This window comes from Aptenodytes patagonicus, chromosome 10 (assembly GCF_965638725.1).
Source record: "Aptenodytes patagonicus chromosome 10, bAptPat1.pri.cur, whole genome shotgun sequence".
In the NCBI taxonomy this organism is placed as follows: domain Eukaryota; kingdom Metazoa; phylum Chordata; class Aves; order Sphenisciformes; family Spheniscidae; genus Aptenodytes; species Aptenodytes patagonicus.
Window position 1 is genome coordinate 15,318,812 of NC_134958.1, and position 18,380 is coordinate 15,337,191.

General features: G+C 68.6%; 2 protein-coding genes across 3 annotated transcripts; one reads left to right on the plus strand and one right to left on the minus strand.

The window, feature by feature from the left end:
- Positions 1 to 3,415: 3,415 nt before the first annotated feature.
- SEMA4B (semaphorin 4B) lies at positions 3,416 to 13,202 on the plus strand. Of its 2 annotated transcripts, none has more exons than XM_076348198.1 (15): positions 3,416 to 3,478; positions 4,958 to 5,116; positions 7,894 to 8,054; positions 8,425 to 8,487; positions 8,598 to 8,696; positions 8,842 to 8,953; positions 9,115 to 9,231; positions 9,347 to 9,504; positions 9,986 to 10,167; positions 10,339 to 10,489; positions 10,631 to 10,841; positions 10,928 to 11,043; positions 11,237 to 11,400; positions 11,494 to 11,588; positions 11,757 to 13,202. In XM_076348198.1, exons 2-15 carry the CDS (start codon positions 5,014 to 5,016, stop codon positions 12,530 to 12,532), a joined length of 2,508 nt encoding a protein of 835 aa, XP_076204313.1. In that variant the 5' UTR covers positions 3,416 to 3,478; positions 4,958 to 5,013; the 3' UTR covers positions 12,533 to 13,202. The 2 variants fall into 2 exon arrangements, with proteins under 2 accessions (XP_076204313.1, XP_076204314.1); XM_076348199.1 differs by lacking the exon at positions 3,416 to 3,478 and adding an exon at positions 4,750 to 4,795.
- Positions 13,203 to 14,907: 1,705 nt separating this feature from the next.
- Positions 14,908 to 18,234, minus strand: CIB1 (calcium and integrin binding 1). The gene is made up of 7 exons (XM_076348200.1): positions 18,155 to 18,234; positions 17,898 to 17,932; positions 17,141 to 17,243; positions 16,581 to 16,734; positions 16,171 to 16,289; positions 16,000 to 16,088; positions 14,908 to 15,729 (listed from the first exon to the last, which is right to left on the minus strand). Exons 1-7 carry the CDS (start codon positions 18,203 to 18,205, stop codon positions 15,708 to 15,710), a joined length of 573 nt encoding a protein of 190 aa, XP_076204315.1. The 5' UTR covers positions 18,206 to 18,234; the 3' UTR covers positions 14,908 to 15,707.
- Between the last annotated feature and the right edge of the window lie 146 nt (positions 18,235 to 18,380).

The following is an 18,380-nucleotide window of genomic DNA, read 5'->3' on the forward strand; positions in this document are numbered from 1 at the left end:
CCCGGAGCGGTGCCGGTGCCGGTTGCGGAGCCGGAGCGGCGGCGGCCGGGCGGGGCGGCCCTTTGTTGCGAGCGGCGGGCGGAGCAGCCGGAGCCGCCCGGAGCCGCCCCGCGCCCCGCCGCGGGCGGGGACCCCGGAGCCGCCCCCGCTGCCGGCGGGTCCCGCCGCACCCGCCGCCGAGCCGGTGAGCAGCGGGCGGGCGCGCCGGGCCGGGTGGGGGCGCGGGGGGCGCACCGGGCACGGGGGGGGGGGGCGTGCGTGCGTGTGCAAGGGGGCGTGCGAGGGGGGCGTGTATGTGTGCACGGTTCCTGCGAGGGGTCCTGTGCAGCCGCGCAGCGTGTGCGGGTGTGCAGGGGTGTGCGCGTGTGCGCGTGCACAGGGGCTGTGCAAGGGTCTGGGTGTGCACGTACACGGGGCTCCCCGAGGGACGTGTGCGCGGGTGGAGCGTCTGCGCAGGGGGTGCGCGGGGCTGGGGGGGGCGGAGGGCCTGGGGGTGCGTGTGTGTGAGTGTGCGTGTGTGTGCGCGCACGTGCGGGGCGCAGGCACGTTCCGGGTGGGTGCGTGGATGGCAGCCCACCCGCTGCGTGGGGATGTTCCCCCGCTGGGGATTTTCCAGGTGTGTGTTTGCCGTACAGGGTGTGTACAGCCCGTAAGCCTCCCTGCGTGTGTTTACATGTGTGCCGGGTGTGTGTTACTCACGGTGCTTGGCTGAGGGTACGGAAGTGCAATGCACAGTGCTCTGGATGTGTGTTATGGGTGGCTCGTAAGGAGGTGTGTGTGCACGCTCAGTGTCAGGTATGGGGCACGCGTGTGTGCGGCGTGTCCCACGTGTGTGGATGTGCCCTGGACACTTGCAGGCTGCATACATGCTGTGTGTCCCAGGCGTGTGGCCACTGCGCCTGACAATGGTGTTAGGTGCCAAAGCAGCCCTTAGGCTTGGGGACGCATGGAGAGTTGGGGCCACACAGGCTGTGGGGTCTCCCCGCTGGTCCCTGGTGTCTGCTGCAACTGGTGCTGTGGCTGCTTTTGGGGTCTGGCACCCCCTCCCCTCCCAGGCAGCACTGCAGCGAGGGTGCCGTTGTGCTGAGGGTGAGCAGGGCCGAGGAGACTGGCACTGGTTTGGGCTCTGTGGGGCTGGGAATGGCTGGGAAGGGGTCACGCATCCCTGAGCCAGGACTCCCCAGTTCCTGCACCCCGGGGTGCAGAATTGCCTGAGCTCAGAGTCCACCACGTCTCTGCCCTCCAAGGGGTGCTCACTGTCTCCATTTTGCCCAGCGCCGGGGGTGCCCAACAAGCAATGGGAGCCCAGCACAGCGCCCCGTGTGTCCTGCAGCCTCCCGGGCAGGCAGTGTGTGGGTGCAGGCAGCATGTGTGTGGGTGCAGGCAGGCTCTGGCACTGAGGGGGGGAGCTGGACTGTGGGGATACCCTGTAGTCCTCAGAGCAGAGCCTAACGTTGTGCAGGAGCGTGGGGCGGGGGAGCGATGGGACGGGTGCGTTTTGTGTGGTGCCTGGCGGGCTGGGTCCAGGGGCCCCTGCAGCGCGCCCTGCCTGGGGTGAAGGGGATGCTGCAGGGCAGCGTGGGACTGGCTGCATGCCGCCATTGGACAGGCACTGGCACCCTGGCTGAGGGAGCAGGGAAGTCCTGGTGGTGGGGTCAGAGCTGGCCGGGGGCCACAGGGGGTCACAGGGGCAGCCAGGCTTTGTGTGGCTGCTGGAGGGGCAGAGAGCAGAGCTGCGGCCCCATGGGAGGCCCTCGGCTCAGGCAGCGTGGCATGGCCAGTGCCCACGGGACAGGGAGGATGCCCTGGGGTCTCTGGGCCCTTGTGGGGAGCCCTGCAGTGCCCTGACCAGCTGGCCATACCCCACTGACCCTGCACAAGGGCCAGCACCGGTCTTTGCCCTCCTGTGCCACAGGCTGGAGGCTGCCCCAGCCCCTGCTCCTTCCCCTCGTCCTGAGCCGGGCCTCTCCCCTGGGGCCGCCAGCTGCTGGGGTGCAGCAAAGCAGAGCTGGTGTGCCTGCACTGCACTCCTCCCTGCCGTGCCGACCGCGGCTGTGCCATCAGAGGCAGCCCGGCTCCAGTGGGACGCACGGCGTTCTCCGAGCTGCTGGCGCTGAGCAGCTGGGTCTGGGAGCATCTGTCGTGAATCAGCACGGCCCGGGAGCCTGCGCGGCTGCAGGTGTGCGTGCAAGCGCGCTCAGGCTCTGTGCGTGTGCACAGCCAAGAGGAGGCCGCGGGTGGGAGGCAGGCTCGGGGGGACCGCCTGGTGTTGTCTGGCAGCCTCTAGGAGAGAGCCGAGCCGGGGGTGTGCGTGTGAGCCCCAGGAGATGTGGGTCGGGAGGAAGAGCCCAGGCGCGTAGGCTGTGTGTGAGCTAGGTTCAGGTCTCTGAGCAGGGGATGTGCCTGCGCTGCTGCCTGCACTGCTGCCTGTGCTGGGGCAGGCTGCAGAAGCAAGGTGTAAGCCCCCAGGCAGCAGCAGCAGTAGCAGCAGCGGGGCGCACGCAGCCCTGGTCCTGCTCCTCGCAGGCAGCAGCACCTGGCTCTGCAGCCATCTTCCCAGGCACCCACCGCCTGCGGGAACAGGGTGGAGGGCGCTGGCGTGGGAATTCGGTGCAGAAACCACCGCCCCGCCTGCCTGGTGACCCCAGGCCACGGGTTTTGGTGCTGCCCAGGCCCGGCACCCCGAGCAGTTTCCCCATCGCCAACCGCCGTTGCAGGCGGAGGGCAGGCTGGGACGGCGGCAGGGCTGCCACACTCATGCATGCAGGTACCTGCAGAGCTGTGCAAGGCATGCACATGCCGGCCCAGCCGGACGCCGCGCCTGCGCGGGTGCGCAAGCAGGGCAGGGTGCTGCAGGGTGCCCCTGGTGCTGCCCCGCGCTGGCAGGCTGCGTGGGCAGGCGGAGGAGATAAATGGGAGTTTGTCGTAAACAGGCCTGGCTGCCAGCAGCAGTGGGGAGCGCCTCGCGGCCCGCGCTTAAAGGCGCAGGCTCTGGCCTCACTCTGCTGCCTGCTCGCTGCCCAGCCTGGGCCAGGGCAGCCTGCCCTCCCTGCCTGCTCTCCCTGCCTGCCCCGAGAGCAGCTGGCCTCCCCGCAGGGGGTTCCCGTCGCTGCATGCCATCACACCGGGGTGTTGGCACAGCGCTCCCACGGCCACATGCAGGCGGTGGCCAGGCCCCTAGAGACCCCCAGGGACCCCCAGGGTGCCGGGGGGGGGGGGGGGGGCCATGGCTGTGGGGGTGAGTGTCTGCTCCCACCCCACACAGGATGACGTGCCTGGCTCCGTGACAGAGGCCTGTCCCGTCTGTGGCACTTCCCGGGCAAAGGGTGCTGATAAGGCAGGTGGGGTGGAGCCGGCGGGGCTGTCCCTGGCCCAGGAAGGGACGTCGGCCGCCGGTGAGCGCAGCGGGAGCAGGAAGGGAGCTGAGCTGAGGAGGGAGGCAGGGGCACCGCCAGCAGCCCCAGCCCCTGGGTGCCAGGTACGAGCTGGGGAGCGGGTACTGTCCAGCAGTGCCAAGCAGGCAGAGCATGGGAGCGTGGGCGCAGCTGTCCCGGGAGTGTGGGGAGCACTTCTCCTGGGTGGGGGGGCTCGCAGGGGTCCCTGCCGGCGGGGTGGTGATGGCCCAGGGCACTGGGGCCGGGGCTGGTGGAGCAGGGCAGCATGGGGAGGGGAGCAGCGGGGCGGCCCCAGCCCCAGGAGAGCTGCCTGCTGCGAGGAGAGACCCTTTCCCCCTGTTGCCATGGCAAAATAAGCAGCTGTCATTAATAATGCGTTGCCATGGCAACCGCTGGACGAGCGGGCGGTTCTCTGGGGTCCGCATGTGCTTCTGCCGGGGGGCTGCAAGCTCTCCCCACACCCTGGCCGGGGTGCAGAGCCCACCATGGGCCCGAGTAGCGGGCCAGCACTGCTTGCTCGATGGCATGCCCACGCCACGGCCCTGCCGGGACCATGCTTATCCCGGATCCCTGGGGACAGGCCATTGGGGTGGACAGGGACCGTGTCCCATGCCCCTGGGTGCTGCCCTGTGTGGACACTGGTGCCAGCAAGCTTTGCCCCATGGGGTGGGCTGGCACGGGCATCCCGCTGCCTGGCTGTGCTGTGCCCCCGTGAGAGCCTGTCGTTCCCTGAGGGAGGGCAGGGAGCGCTGGGCTGTGCCGGAGCAGGGGCCACAGCCCCCAGTAGAGACCACAGCCTGCTGCACACAGGGCGGCCAGACAGCTGGGGAAAGCCTCTGCAGAGAGTGGAGATGGAGCATAGCTTGAGCTGAGGGGTTGTGGGAGCAGCAGCGCTCCCCGCAAGGCCCTGGCAGCAGCCTTGGGGCCGAGCTGTCCCCCAGACAGACATCGCTGGGACAGACGTCCCCGGGCCAGCCTTTCCCAGGACAAACATCCCCGGGATCCCAGGCCAGCTAGTTCTCCCTGCTGTAGGGAGAGAAGTGTGAGTGCAGGGGACACCCCAGCTGCCAGGGCCCACGGCTGCTGTTAGTGCATGGGACAAAGCACCGTCCCCTCCGGACCGTGACCAGCTGCTGCTCGCTGGGACTGGGCGGGAGGGGCAGGCGGGCAGGGGCAGGGCACAGCACAGCCGGGTGCCCCGGGCAGGGCACCGCGGGAAAGCTGTCGGCACCGAGTACCCCACGGGGCCGCGGTGCCCCGAGAGCGGGTCCCGCCGGGGCGGGGCGGGGGCGGTCCCGGCGGGGAACCGGCCTCCTCCTCTTCCGAGCTGCCCGCCCCGCCCGGGGCACCGGCACGGCTCGGTACAGCCCGGATCGGTACCGGGCGGCCGGCTCGGCTCGGTACGGCTGGGCTGGGCTCCGCGCGTTGCCCCCCCCGCCCCGCCCCGCCCCGTCCCGTCCCGTCCCGGTCCCGAGCGGGCGGGCAGCCCCGGGGCCGGGGCGGGCGGGGGCGGCGCCGGGCGGGCGGCGGGGCCGCGCCGCTGAGCCCCTCTCTCCCCGCAGGTCTGCAGCTCCCGGGCGGCTTCGCGGGAGGCGGCGGAGGCCCGGCCCGGCTCGGGATGGCGGCGCGGCCGGCGCTGCCCGTCCTGGCGCACTCGGTGCTGGCGGCGCTGCTGCTCTCGGCGGCGCAGGAGCCCGTCCCGCGGGTCAGCCTGCCCTACGGTGAGTGTCCGTCTGCCTACGGTGAGGGTCTGCTCCGGGGGCTCCGGCGGGTGTTCCCCCACCCCCGGGCGGCTGAGCATCCCGCCCAGCCCCCGGGCCCCCCCAAGCTCCCCACGCCGCAGGACTGGGCGGCCCCGCCGCCCGGCGTGGAAACGCCTTGTGACAGCCGGCGGTGCTGAGGCTGCACAACACCCTCCCAGCCAGCCCGGCAAGCTGGGGCTCGTGTCCCGCCGTGGGGCTGGGGTGACTGCGGGGTTGGCAGGGGGGTCCCCTGGGCAGTGGGGTGCAGCAACAGGGGCTGGGGCTCTGCTGCTTGAACAGGGCAGAGCCCCGGGGCTGCTGCGGGGCTGCATGCACAGCAGTTGGGGAGCAAAGAGGCATGCCTCCCTGCATCAGGACCCACAGTGAGGGTGAGAATGGGTCTGGGGCACCCAGGGGTGCTCGTGCACCCGCACGCAGGGCAGCGGTGGCAGCCACATCATGTACGAGCATGGGATGGGGTAAGCCAGCCATGCCTGCCTGCCTGCCTGACCGCTCTGCCGTGCGTTTTCATCCTCCTTTGGGCAGCCGAATGCCTGCAGGCCCCCTCCCCTCTCAGCTGTGTCCCTGCGGCTCTACACAGCCCCTTGCTGTGCTATGCCCAGCCTCAGGCTGCTCCGGGACCCATTGCAGCCCCCATCAGCAGCGTGGCCCGGCAGGGCTCAGGGCTGCATTGGGGCAGGGGCTGGGGAAGGACAGCCAGGAGGCTGCTTGGCCAGGCAGAGCCCCTCGCAAGTGGGGCCCCTGGCCCCGCTCCGCCCTGCGGAGAACCCCCCCAGCAGCTGGCGTGGGGTGGGTGAGCAGCAGAGCATGCCCCATGGGCAGCTTGGGCTCGGCACTGGCAGCTGCTGGGCCCAGCTCCATCGTCCGGTGCTGGGGCTGTGGCATGGTGGGGGCCGCCCACGTGTGTCTGGGCTGGCTGCACTGCCAGGAGAAGGTGGCTAAATCCAGCTGCCACCAGCCAGCAGAGCCTGTCCCGTGCTGGCTGCCGGCTGGGCAGCCTGGGAGGGTGCAGTGGTTTGGGCCGGGCCAGCTCTGGCAGCAAGGCGTGAGCAGCTGGGAGCACTCCCTGGCTCAATGTGCTGTGGTTCGTCGGCATGGACGTGGCCCTGCCACGTGCTCCCATGACCGCTGGCCATGGCTGTGGTGGCACCAGCAGATCTGGGACCCGCCGAGCTGGATGGGAGGCCCAGGAGCCAGCAGGACAGCCCAGCTCGGCGTCATGCCATGCCATGCCACACCACATCGAGCCGCGCTGCCTGGCCCTGCCTGCACAGACCGGTTCTGGCCGAGCTCTGCCCACCTGCAGAGGCTGCTTTGGCTGCAGGGGCTGCAGCTCACAGGCAATACCCAGGGGTCCTGACCTGGCCCCCCAGTGCTGCCACTGGGAGCCAGGCGGGGGGCGCAGGCTGGCTGCTCTGCCAGCAGCAGCGTGTGCCTGGCAGTGGTTCCTGGGGAGTGCGGCCGTGTGGGGCTTGCGGTTCGTGGGAGGGAGGAGCTGGCGAGCTGCTCCCCTGGAAGCGCTGGATGTGCCTCCAGCAGGTTTGTCTGGAAGAAGCAGGTCTTGTCCTAACAGGTCCCCTGGCAGCCAGCATGGGATCCCGCAGCTCCCTGGGCTGGGACAGCTCTGCGGGGTGCAGGGGCCCCTGCTGCCCCTCTGCTGCCTGCACTGGGCTGTGCCTGCTGCGGGCAGCATCATCCTGGTGCTGAGGCTCAGGACCCCTCACAGGAGGATGCCCCTGGGGGGCCAGCATCCCTCCCTCTATGCTGCTGCAGGAGAGCCAGGGCAGGTGCTGGGCCAGGGGCCAGCTGAGCCCCCAGGGACAGGGGAGATGCTGCCCCATCCAGCGATAGCCGGGGCTCGTGGAGCGACAGGGGAGGGGGAGAGGAGCAGGGTCCAGGCCTGCAGCACTGCCGGCACCGCAGCACCTCAAGCCCTCATGGTGGCTTGCACCAAGCGGGGGCTTGCAGGAGCCCCAGGGCCATCCCAGCAGGGATCTGGCAGCGGGCAGGGGGTCGGGGAAGGTCAGGGCATCCCCCGGGCGTGGGGTGTCAAGGGTGAGGGAGTTGGCAGTGTGAGTCAGCCCGACGTGTCCCGCTGACACAGCCAGGCCTGTCTGATTCAGAATGGCCGCGGGAGAGGAAGGGCTTCCGGGGCCAGGCCACCCACGCGGGACGGGTGTGCGGGCACTCCGTGACTCAGCCGGTAGCCTCTGCCCCAGTGTCCGGCACAGGCAGCTGCTGGGGCCGCCCCGTGGGCCAGGGTGGGCAGCCAGTCCTGGCACCCATCTCTCCCTGCTGCAAGCTCGGGGTCTCCTTGGGGCTGGACTGGGCTGGGCCACCTGCGCCGCAGGGCTGAGACCCAGGGGCTGTGTGTGGCTGGACGAGCACAGACCTGGCTGTAGTGCCCAGTGCCGGGCAGGGCTGCTGCGGCGTGCCCTGGGGACGGCTGGGACAAGGCAGTGGTTCATGCTGGCAGCAGCGCGGAGGCTGCCCTCGGGCGCTATCGCGGCCGTGCACGGTTCACTGCGGTGCAGTGCTGTGTGCGTCTGACCGCGCTGGGAGAGCCGGATCTGGCTCTGGCAGCTCTGTGCGGGCAGTGCAGCTGATGTGCGAGGCCGGGGCAGCGGTGCCAAGCAGAGGGTCCAGGAGCGAGCCGTGGCACGGGGGCCCCAGGGAGTCGGGTGCTGCCCAGCGCAGGCTGCATGAGGCTGATGCCTGTTGCTCTCCCTCCCCAGACTCAGCCGAGCGCGTCGTGCAGCGGTTCGAGGTACCTGGCGTGTCCAACTACACGGCCCTGCTGCTGAGCCCGGACGGTGGCACCCTCTACCTGGGGGCGCGTGAGCTGCTCATCGCTGTCAACACCAGCCACTTCCAGCCCGGGGCGCCGGCTCGCAGGGTGAGCCCACGGATGGGGGCTGAGCCCCACGCAGGACCACGGAGGCCCCGGGGCTGAGCTGGGGCTGTGCTGCCCTCAGGGAGGGAAGGGGGCACCGAGCCAGCTCTGGTGCAGGGGGTCCACTCCCCGGCAGCGTTTGGGGTCTGTGCAAGCCACCGCACATTTGGGAGCCAGTCAGGACAGCATGGAGGCAGCTGCCCTGGCCGTCCTGGGCAGCGGGTTGCTCAGCCCGAGCCAGTGGCTGCCTCACCAGTGCGATTGAGGTGGGGAGGACATTGATGCTGGGGGTGAGCTCTGCCAGCCTGAGCAGGGTGGTGTGTGGGGACCAGCCGGTGACAGGGGGCTCCCAGTGACTGTCCCCTCTCTGCAGCTGCCGTGGAGCGCGGATGAGGAGAAGAAGAGGCAGTGCGTTTTCAAGGGCAAGGACCCCCAGGTGAGCCCCGCTGCTGGTGGGTGTCTGGGGGCTGTGGCAGGAGTGGGCAGTGCCCTGTGCCGGCGTGTGTGCAGGCAGGAGGGCTGAGCCGGGTCTTCTCGCCCCTGCAGAGGGACTGTCACAACTACATCAAAATGCTGCTGCAGCTGAACAGCACCCACCTCTATACCTGCGGGACCTGCGCCTTCAGCCCGGCCTGCGCCTACATCGTGAGCACGGGGAGTGGGGCTGGGGGCCACAAGTCCCGCTGGGGGTGCAGTCTCCCTCTCTGCTGTTGGGGCCCTGCAGCGGGGGTCCCGGCCACTGGGGTGGGTGCTGGTGGTGCTACCGGCTCACAGCCTGGTCCTGTTGCAGAACGTGCAGCGCTTCAGCCTGGAGCGGGACACGTCAGGGAAGGTGCTGCTGGAGGACGGGAAGGGACGCTGCCCCTTCGACCCTGAGTACCGGTCCACGGCCGTCATGGTCGGTAAGGCATGCCACCCCAGGACCCTTGCTCTCTCTGCAGTCCCGAGCTGCTTGGCTGGGCTGAACCGGGGCTGGGCCAGCACGGACCCCGGCAGGGGAGCGGGGCTGTGCCACATGGCACATGCCGGGTGCCGGGTCCCAGCGGGAGTGTCTCTTTGGCAGATGGTGAGCTCTATGCTGGGACTGTCAGCAACTTCCAGGGCAACGAGCCAACCATCTACCGCAGCCAGGAGAGCCGCATCGCCCTCAAGACGGAGAACTCCCTCAACTGGCTGCAGGGTGAGAGCTGGGGCTGGCGTAGTGGGTTGGGGTCTCTATCCCCCACGATGGGGGAGGTGTGGGGATGGGGGCTGGCCCTGGCGGGGGGCGATGCTGAGGGTTCCTGTGTCCCCAGACCCGGTCTTTGTGGGCTCAGCCTACCTGCGGGAGAGCCTGCCCGCCGGCAACCCTGAGGGTGACGACGACAAGGTCTACTTCTTCTTCAGCGAGACTGGCAAGGAGTTCGACTACTTCGAGAACACTATCGTCTCCCGCATCGCGCGGGTGTGCAAGGTGGGTGCAGGGCAGCGGGGGTGTGCGTGGGGGGCCGTGCCCAGGGTGTCACTCACTGCTGGGGCAGGGGGGGATGTGGGACCACCCTGCACATCTCTGTCCCCCAGTTCCTGGACACCCCAGAAGGGGACCAGTGCCCTCAGTGCTCCTCTGCGGCAGTTACAGATCCATAGTGCCCAGCCCAGGGCTGTGGCTCAAGTCCACTGCTCCTGCCAGCCCCGTTGGTGGCAGTGACCCTTCCCCATCTCTGCTGCCTCGCCAGAGGGGACACAAGCCCCGTCCTCCTCTTGGGTCGTGTTTCCCTTCCCCTGGGCACCTCAGACGCTGCTTTGCTTGTCCCTCCCCGACACCGGGGCTGCTCCCCTGGGGCCTCGGCACTGCTGCACAGACGGACAGACCCCTGCTCCACTCACCCAGCCCTGTGGGGCTCCCTGCTGCTGGGCGGCCATGGCATCATGCCCTGACCTACTGCGCTGTGCAGGGGGACCAGGGCGGGGAGCGTGTGCTGCAGCGGCGGTGGACAACCTTCCTGAAGGCGCAGCTGCTCTGCTCGCACCCTGAGGACGGCTTCCCCTTCAACGTGCTGCAGGATGTCTTCGTACTCACCCCGGGGGAGCTGCGCTGGAGGGAGACACTCTTCTATGGGGTCTTCACCTCACAGTGGTGAGCAGCGGGCCGGGGCTGGCTGGGACCCGGGAGCGCTGCCCGCAGCACCACGGGGCGGTCGGGGAGGTGCAGGTCGGCTCTGGCCACGCTCGGGTTCCTGGGGTGGCGCAGGGGCTCGGCAGAGCTGGGGTACCTGATACTGCCATGGGCTTTGCTCTCCCCTGCCAGGAACAAGGGCGGCCTGGGCAGCTCGGCTGTGTGCGCCTTCCCCATGCACAGCGTGCAGCGAGCCTTCGGTGGGCTCTACAAGGAGGTGAACCGCGAGACGCAGCAGTGGTACACAGACACCGGCCCTGTGCCGGAGCCCCGGCCGGGCACGGTATGTGCCTCCTTGGTGCCTGCCCAGGTGCAGGACGCGGGGCAGCCCTTCACGCTCTCCTGGTCCTGGCAGCCGCCACGGCACGGCCACTTGCCCACCTGCTGCCCCATGCCCTGGCCAAGCCCCCTCTTCTCTCCCCAGTGCATCACCAGCCACACGCGGCACCTGAAGATCAACTCGTCCCTCCAGATGCCAGACCGGGTGCTGAACTTCATCAAGGACCACTTCCTGATGGACAGCCCTGTGCGCAGCCAGCCGCTGCTGCTGCAGAGCCGCCTACGCTACCAGCAGATTGGTGTCCACCGTGCGCAGGGCCTCCACGGCACTTATGACGTCCTCTTCCTGGGCACAGGTGGGTGCAGCTGCAGGCTGCCGAGAGGGCGGGTGCCAGCACGCCGCGTGCCCCAGCCCCTCTCAGCATGGCCCTTGTGTTTGCAGACGATGGCAGGTTGCACAAAGCTGTGCGCGTGAACCACAGGGTGCACATCATCGAGGAGATCCGCCTCTTCCCCACTGGCCAGCCCGTTCTCCAGCTGCTGCTGGACCAGGACCAGGCAGGAGCCGGGCATGGGCGTGCTGGGGCTGGAGCGAGGGGGGGATGCTGTGGGCTCAGCCTGCATGGGGCAGGTCCTGCTCGTGGGCTGGGGCCAGGGAGCCCGGGAGGGTGGGGGTGTGCAGAAGTCAACCCCACTGCACGGCTCCAGGGCTGCGGTCGTGCTGCTGACCCCGCTGTGTCCCTTCCCGCAGGGCCTGGTCTACGCAGCCACCTACACAGCGGTGGCTCAGGTGCCCTTTGCCAACTGCAGCCTGTACCGCAGCTGTGGCGAGTGTGTGCTGGCACGAGATCCCTTCTGCGCATGGAGCCGGGGCGCCTGCCGCAGGGCCACTCTGCACCCCCCCGCACACCCCCAGTAAGTGCTGCACCCCTCTCCATCCCCCTGCACCCCATGGCACCCTGTGGCACCCCGCAGCACCCCACTGCCCTGACCCCTCTCTGTCCCCAGGTTCTGGGCGCAGGACATTGAGGATGCTGACACGGAGCGGCTCTGCCAGCTGGCCAATGCCTCTCAGCCCCGTCCCCGCATCCTCCTGCCCCCAGGTGAGCTCCTACAGGTTCTGTCCCTGGGGCTGGGGCCGCTGCCGGCCCGGGGTGTCCCGGGGGCTCCCACATGCCCCAGGCTCCCACTCGGCCCTCCCCATCACGCTCGCGTCCACCACCGGGGTCCTCACGGCCTCACTGATGTTGCCATGGGTTGTCTCCCCGCAGCCTCGGGCTCCCCATGCCAGCGGATCCAGCTGCCGCCCAACGCGGTGCGGCCACTGCCATGCCGGCTGCTCTCCAACCTCGCCTCACGGCGCTGGCTGCACGATAGGGTGCCCGTCAACGCCTCCTACCTGGTGCTGCCTGACGGGGCCCTCATCCTGGTGGGCAGCCCCGAGCGGGCGGGCACCTACGAGTGCTGGTCGCTGGAAGAGGGCTTCCGCAAGCTGATGGCCAGCTACTGCGTGAGCATGCAGGAGCCGGCCCACGGGCTGCCGAACCCCAGCAGGAAGGTGGCCACTGGTCGAGACGCCCTGGAGACTGTCAGCACCTCCCGGAGCACCTCTGCGGTGGGCAGTGCCGCAGCCCGGCTGGATGGCAAGACCTACTGGACCGAGTTCCTAGTGATGTGCGTGCTCTTTGCTGCTGCCGTCCTTGTGTTGGCCCTCTTCCTCCTGCACCGGCACCGTGACGGCATGAAAGCCTTGCTGGAGCCCGGCGACCCCAGCCGGCACCAGAAGCCGCCCCGCAAGCCGGTGGAGAGCCTGCCCCTGAATGGTAGCAGCCTGCCCAGTGCAGTGCCCGAGCACAAGGGCTACCAGGCCCTGCAGGACAACTACATTGTCAGCACCCCTGTGCATGAGCCCCTGGCCCCCCCACGCGCCTTCTCCGAATCGGAGAAGAGGCCCCTCCATGTCCGGGACAGCTTCGTGGAGGTGTCTCCTGCCTGCCAAAGACCCCGGGTGCGCCTGGGCTCCGAGATCCAGGACTCGGTGGTGTGACGGGGACAAGAGCCGAGCCCTCTCCCATGACCGCCTCTGCTCTGCTGAGCCTTGATGGACCACAGCGCCGCGGCTGGGGTCCGTGTTGTCTGTGTGTGCATGCCCGGAGCCTGCGCCCTGCTGTGGCACCCACCCAGCCGGTGGGGCCGGCCCCATGTCACCCCATCGGGGCTTGGCTTCCCTGGGAGCTCCCTGGGCATCACCTTGGCTGCTCCGGCCCTGCTCCTTGGGACGGTGCTGGCGGCGAGGGGTGCTGCGTGCCTTCCAGGGACATGCGGGACTTTTTTCCCCCAGCCAGGCATCCTCGCTGCGGGGACGGACACGGCGCCCAGCTCAGGCTGCTGGCGGGGCCCTGGCCCCCTCTATGCAGAGGGCAGGAGGGGGTGGTCGCAGCCCCCTCGTGCCCCAACTCACTGTGACGTTCCGCTGTGGGACCCGGAGCCACACGTGCGGCCGGGTGGTGCCGGCGCAGCAACCCTGCGGCATGTGCTGTGTGTCTGTGCTTGGTTCGTTTTTAATACGTTGAAAATGTGAATCGTGTCCTGGGGAGGGAGCAGGGAGCAGCGCTCGCCCCGCACCGGGCTGGGCAGCGGCTCACCCCTCGTGTCCCCATGTGCGTGTGCAGAAACGTCTGTGGTTTTTATATAAAGTCCAGGTGTCTCCTTTGGAAGCGTGTGTGCTCCTGCAGTGGGGCTGGGTGCCTTCCCGGGGCCAACCGTGGCCAGGACCATCCCAGCGGCCCCACAGAGAGGAACCGTGTCCGGCTCTTGCTGCGGCCGGGGGAAAACCTGCCCGTGGCCTGCTGGTCCTTGCCCAGGCAGGGACAGACGGACGGACGGGGCAGGAGGGTTGTGCTGAGAGTCAGATCTGCAGGCTGTGAAGTCCCCGTGTGCTTGGCTGAGTGTTGGGCTGGGGCACACGGGGTCCCACAGGGAGGTGCCTGGGTGCCCTTGTGGTGATGCTGCCCAGGGCTGGTGCCAGAGGGTCCCTGTGACCCCGCTGTCAGGGGGTCGTGCACCCATGGCGGTGAGCTCAGGCAGCACTCAGCTGTGTTGGGGCTGTGCGTGGAGGCACGTGCTGCGGTGGGCAGTCTGGTGAGGGCAGAGTGGAGTGGCCCCCACGGTGGAGGAAGCTGCAGAGCGATGGGGTGGTGCTGTCCCAGCACTGCGAGAAGCGGAGGAAGGCAGAGGTGACCAGGAGGAAGAAAAGTGGGTGCCTGGGGCTGGGAGCAGGGCAGCCTCCGGCAGAAGAGGGGCTGTGGCAGCCCCCGTCCCGAGGACCATGGTGTTGTGCTACACGTGGAACCCCACTGAAAACCCAGGGAACAGGCATGTCCTTGTCCCCATCCCGCACAGCTGCAGGCAGACCCCAGCCGCTTTGCCAGCGGGACCCGACTCTGTGACAGCTGACGGCCGGGACCGGGACCTGCGGTGTGGCACTGCTCATGAGCTCTCGTGCCTGGGAAGCGCCGGCAGTGTGAGCATGGGACTGGGGTAAGTGGTGAGCTCCACACTGAGCTAGCGTGTTGGGGCAGGCTTCCCCCCGGGGACCAGCACTGCCTCGCTCCCAGCTGGACCAACGCACCAAACTTCCTGCCCAGCCTGTTCTGGGACATCAAAAAAGCTACTGGAAGCGCTGGCTGGTGCTGTGCCAGCAGACATGGCCCCCAGGGCCGCAGGGGTGCAGGCCATGGCGGGCAGATACCACCAGCACCGTGGGGCACCGAGCTGGAAGGGCCAGCACCACCGGGAGCAAGGAGCCGGTACGTGAGAAACGGCCACCCCGGCGCCCCGAGACAGCCGTCAGCCATACCACCCTGGTGCAGGTGCTCCCGTGGGTCGAACCGGCCCCCAGGCCCAGGCACCGCACCGGCCCCGGCATGTGATGCCACAGCCCAGACATCGCCTCGCAGAGCAGCTCCAGCGAGGAGGCTTGCCGGTGTGGTGGGAGTGCTGCTGGGGGCAGCCAGGCTGGCTGGGGGCTCGCTGCGAAACGCAGGCAGGGCCAGTGCCTGCAGCTGGCAGTGGGCCAGGGCGAAGCCTGATGGATGAACAGACACAAAGGGCTCCGGCGCTGCCCGCAGCAAAGGTAGCTGCCTGCCTGCCCTGGATTTCCCTTTGTGCCTCTTGCTCGAGAGCCGAGCTCTTTGTGCTGCTGAGAACAATCCCTGGTTTTGGAGGAGGGAGGTGGCCCATGGAAAGGGCTGTCACCGAGCGGGATGTGGGACCTGTCCCCTGGCGCTGCGGGCTGGCGTGCAGGCAGAGGGGCCTGGCAGGAGGCTGTGTCCCCAGCACCCCTCGTGGCACCGGTCCCACAGCGCTGCTGGAGCAGCCCCCTCCGCTGTCCCCGCAGCCAGACAAAGGCGGCACAGAGCAGAGGGTGAAACCAGAGCCCTTTATTTGTGTCTCGCAGGAGCAGAAGGAGGAAGAGGCCAGGGCAGGCAGAGCAGCTGCTGAGCTTGAGCCAGAGGAGGGGGCAGAGAAGAAAAGGAGAGCAGGCCCCACGCGTCCCTGGGGTGAGCCTGGCTGCGCTGCCCGTGGGGCTGTGCCTCGCTGGTCGGGGGAGGAAGGCATCCTGTGTCCTTTTGCAGTTGTGTGTGGGGGGCAGCTCTGCTACTGGGATGGCACATCTACAGTGCCACTTGGGTTATTGCTCAGAGAAACGGATCCACATTTGGTTTATTGCTTAGAGAAATGGATCCATGTTGCAGCAGGGAGGCTCCCCTGAAGACGGGAGAGCTGGGCAGGGGCTTGGTGGGGAGAGGCAGCTCCCCGTCTGCTAGTGGAAGGCACAAATTGGTACGGAGGGCAGAGAGGGGCTGTGCTCGGTGCAGCGTGGCCCCCAGCCAGGAGCACCTCTGTGTGCCTCCCCCCACCCCCAGAGCTGCCCTTGGTTTGCATAAGGAGTTAAAATCTGATCCTGGGAGAGCAGAGCAGCTGCAGGCAAGGCAGCTTCCCAGGGCCCCACCTCTGCAGGCTGCAGAGACGCCCGCCATCTCGCCTGCTGGGCGTGAAAGGGGAGCAGGAGGGTGTCCTGCCTAAGGCACCGTGCGGCACTGCCGGGCTGGTGAGGAGCGGGGCCCTCTGCCACTCTGCTCACTAAAAGAGGAAGTGTCTGAGACCACGAAGAGCTGCAACAGCCGGAGGAGCAGTTCTGCTGGAGAGCCGCAGGGCTCTCACAGGATGATCTTGAAGGAGCTGCAAGAGACATGACAGGTTGTGCACCTCCTCACTGAGTCACACGCAAACAGTTTGTGAGCACCCAGTGCTACAGGGAGGCAGTGTTACCCTGCGCAGGAGAGGCTCTCTGCAGAGCTAGCATAGGATGCAGTTCCCTCTGCCATTACAAGACACCTCGTACAGGGTAGCCTTGCCTTACTGCCACCAAGAGCTCTGCCCCAACGCCAGCACAGCGATCAGGGTGCGTGAACCCCCCAGGCCAAGCTGTGCCGCTGGAGACCACTGTACCTGGTGAAGTCCGGGGAGCGGGAGACGACGTGCTGGAACTCGGAGAGGTTGATGGTACCATCCTTGTCGATGTCAGACTCCTCCAGGATCTGGAGGGGAGGGAAAGGGGAGTGGTGAGCTCTGTGTGGCTGGGACCGTGCAGCAGCCTGTGCCCTGCCTGACAGTCCTCACGTTTCGGATGAGCTGCTCCATCTCCGCGTTGCTCAGCCGGGACTCCTTGCCTTGCCCTGTCAGACAGTTGACCAGGTTCTCCAGGTCCTTTCTGTCCAGCGTCCCATCGTCATCAAAGTCTTTGAGGAGAGGAAAGTTACGTTTCAGCAGGGCTGCAGCGACCCCAGAGAGTCACAAGCACCTGCACTTGGTGAGGAAAGGGCCTGGCAACCTGAGGACACAGCAGGCTCCACACTGCACCTCTCGGTGCACATCATGGTGCCAAAACAGCAGTTCCCACAGGGAGTTCCTAAAGCTGCCATCCCCTTGGGTGCTCCGAGGGCACTGCCAGCCCTCCTGAACATGGATTCATCCCCGCCCCATCCCAAGGTGTGGGGACCCCAGGACATGGCATCTGCCCCCAGCATTACCAAAGATGCGGAAGGCATAGTGGGATTTGATGTCTGAGGGAGCGGAGTCGCTGAAGACGCTCAGCATATCGAGGAAGTCTTCAAAAGACATGCTGTCGTCCCCATTGTCTGAGGTGGAGAACACCCGGCAGATCCGGTGCTGGAAGGGGTTTGCCTGCCAACACAGGAGCGGCTCAGGGCAGGGCTGGGCAGTGCTGGGCCGGCTCCCGCGTGGCAGACACCAGCTGCAGACTGGTGCCAACCCCACGCACGAGCGGGTACCCCACTCTGCTGCCACTCTGTCGCACACGGCGTGACTGTGCCTGTCCTGTGCCCCCCTGGGACAGCAGCCCTGCACAGGAGGGATCTCCAGGATCCTCCGTGGCACAGCGGGGACAAGGAAGCTGTTTGTTGGCACAGCTGATGTGCAGTAAGTGAACAGCTTCCCCAGGTGACTGTTGGAGCAGCAAGTTGGCAGAGCATTGGCACCGCAAGGGCTGCGGCGGGTAAACAGGGCCCTGCCCAAACATGCCCAGACCCAGGGAGCAGCAGCGAGTCCCGCTGTCTGCCAGGCACCGTACCCGCAGCTCAGGCAACGTCAGGATCTGGCTCTTGGGAACCCGCGTGGAGCAGGCATTCTCCCTCTCCTCCTTTGGCAGCAGTTCACTGAACCTCTTGTAGGCACTTGAAGAGGCAAGAACAAGAGATGCTCTGTGGCGTGAGCGGCGCGGGAGGCAGCCCTCTGGGCACAGGCAGCACAGGCAGCTCTTCCCACCGCTGCACAGAGGCAGACAGCCCCTTTCCCACAGCTCCCTGCCAGCTGTGCGCAGAGCCGGCCCAGGGCAGGAGCATGCCGGCCCGGGTGGTCCCGCAGAGGCAGCGCCTCCACACCTGCTCCCGGGACCCCAACAGCCAGCAGCGGGGGAGAGGAGCCGGCCCTGATGCCTGCCCACCCAGACGGCTGGGACTTCAGAGGGGGAAAGAGCTGCCTCCGGGCCGGCTCTGCAGCCAGCGCCCCGCTCTGCAGCCAGCACCCCGCTCTGCAGGGCGTCACTGGCCAGGCCCGTGCCCTGCGCCACCGGCAGCACCCGCAGACCTTCACCCCCTGAAGCCCGGCCCATGGGGAAAGGCCCAGCCTGGGATCGGCACTTCCCGTCTCCTGCTTGGCGTCGAGCGGCTCCTCAGCGGAAGGGAAGCCCCGCAGCAGGGCTGGGGCCCTCCACGCCCCCACGGCAGAGGCGAACCCCCTCGTGGGGACCGAGGGGAGCGGGCTGACCCCAGAGGTATGCGGGGTGCCCCCGCTCCCTGCCCCACGGCCCTGCCCACGGCAGTACTTACAGCAGGATCTCCTGCTTGCTCAGGAACGTCAGCTCCTGCGGAGAGAGCGCAGGTCAGCACCGGGGCCGAGGCCCGGCCCGGGGCACCCCGGCTCCGGGGGCCCTTGGCCTGGGGGCACCTTCCGCCCCGGGGCAACACCGCCCCCCTCCCCCCCGAGGTGCTGCTCGGCACCCCTCCACGGCCGAGCCCCCCACACCCGCGGGACTGTCCCGGTCCCCCCCGGTCCCGGTCCCCCCCCGGTCCCCGTCCCCCCGCACCTGGTACTCGCCCAGCGCCTCCCGCGGCAGCAGGCTGGCCGAGCCCCCCATGGCGGCCCGCGCAGCTTCCGCCTCGCACGTCACTCTGCCGCTCCCATGGCGACGCCCCGCCCCGGGGACGGGCACGCCCCGCCCACCTGCGCCCCGCAGCCCCGCCCCGCCCTCGGCGCCGCGCGGCACACGCGCGGGAGGCACCGGGGCCAGCCGGGGGGTGACGGGGGGGGGG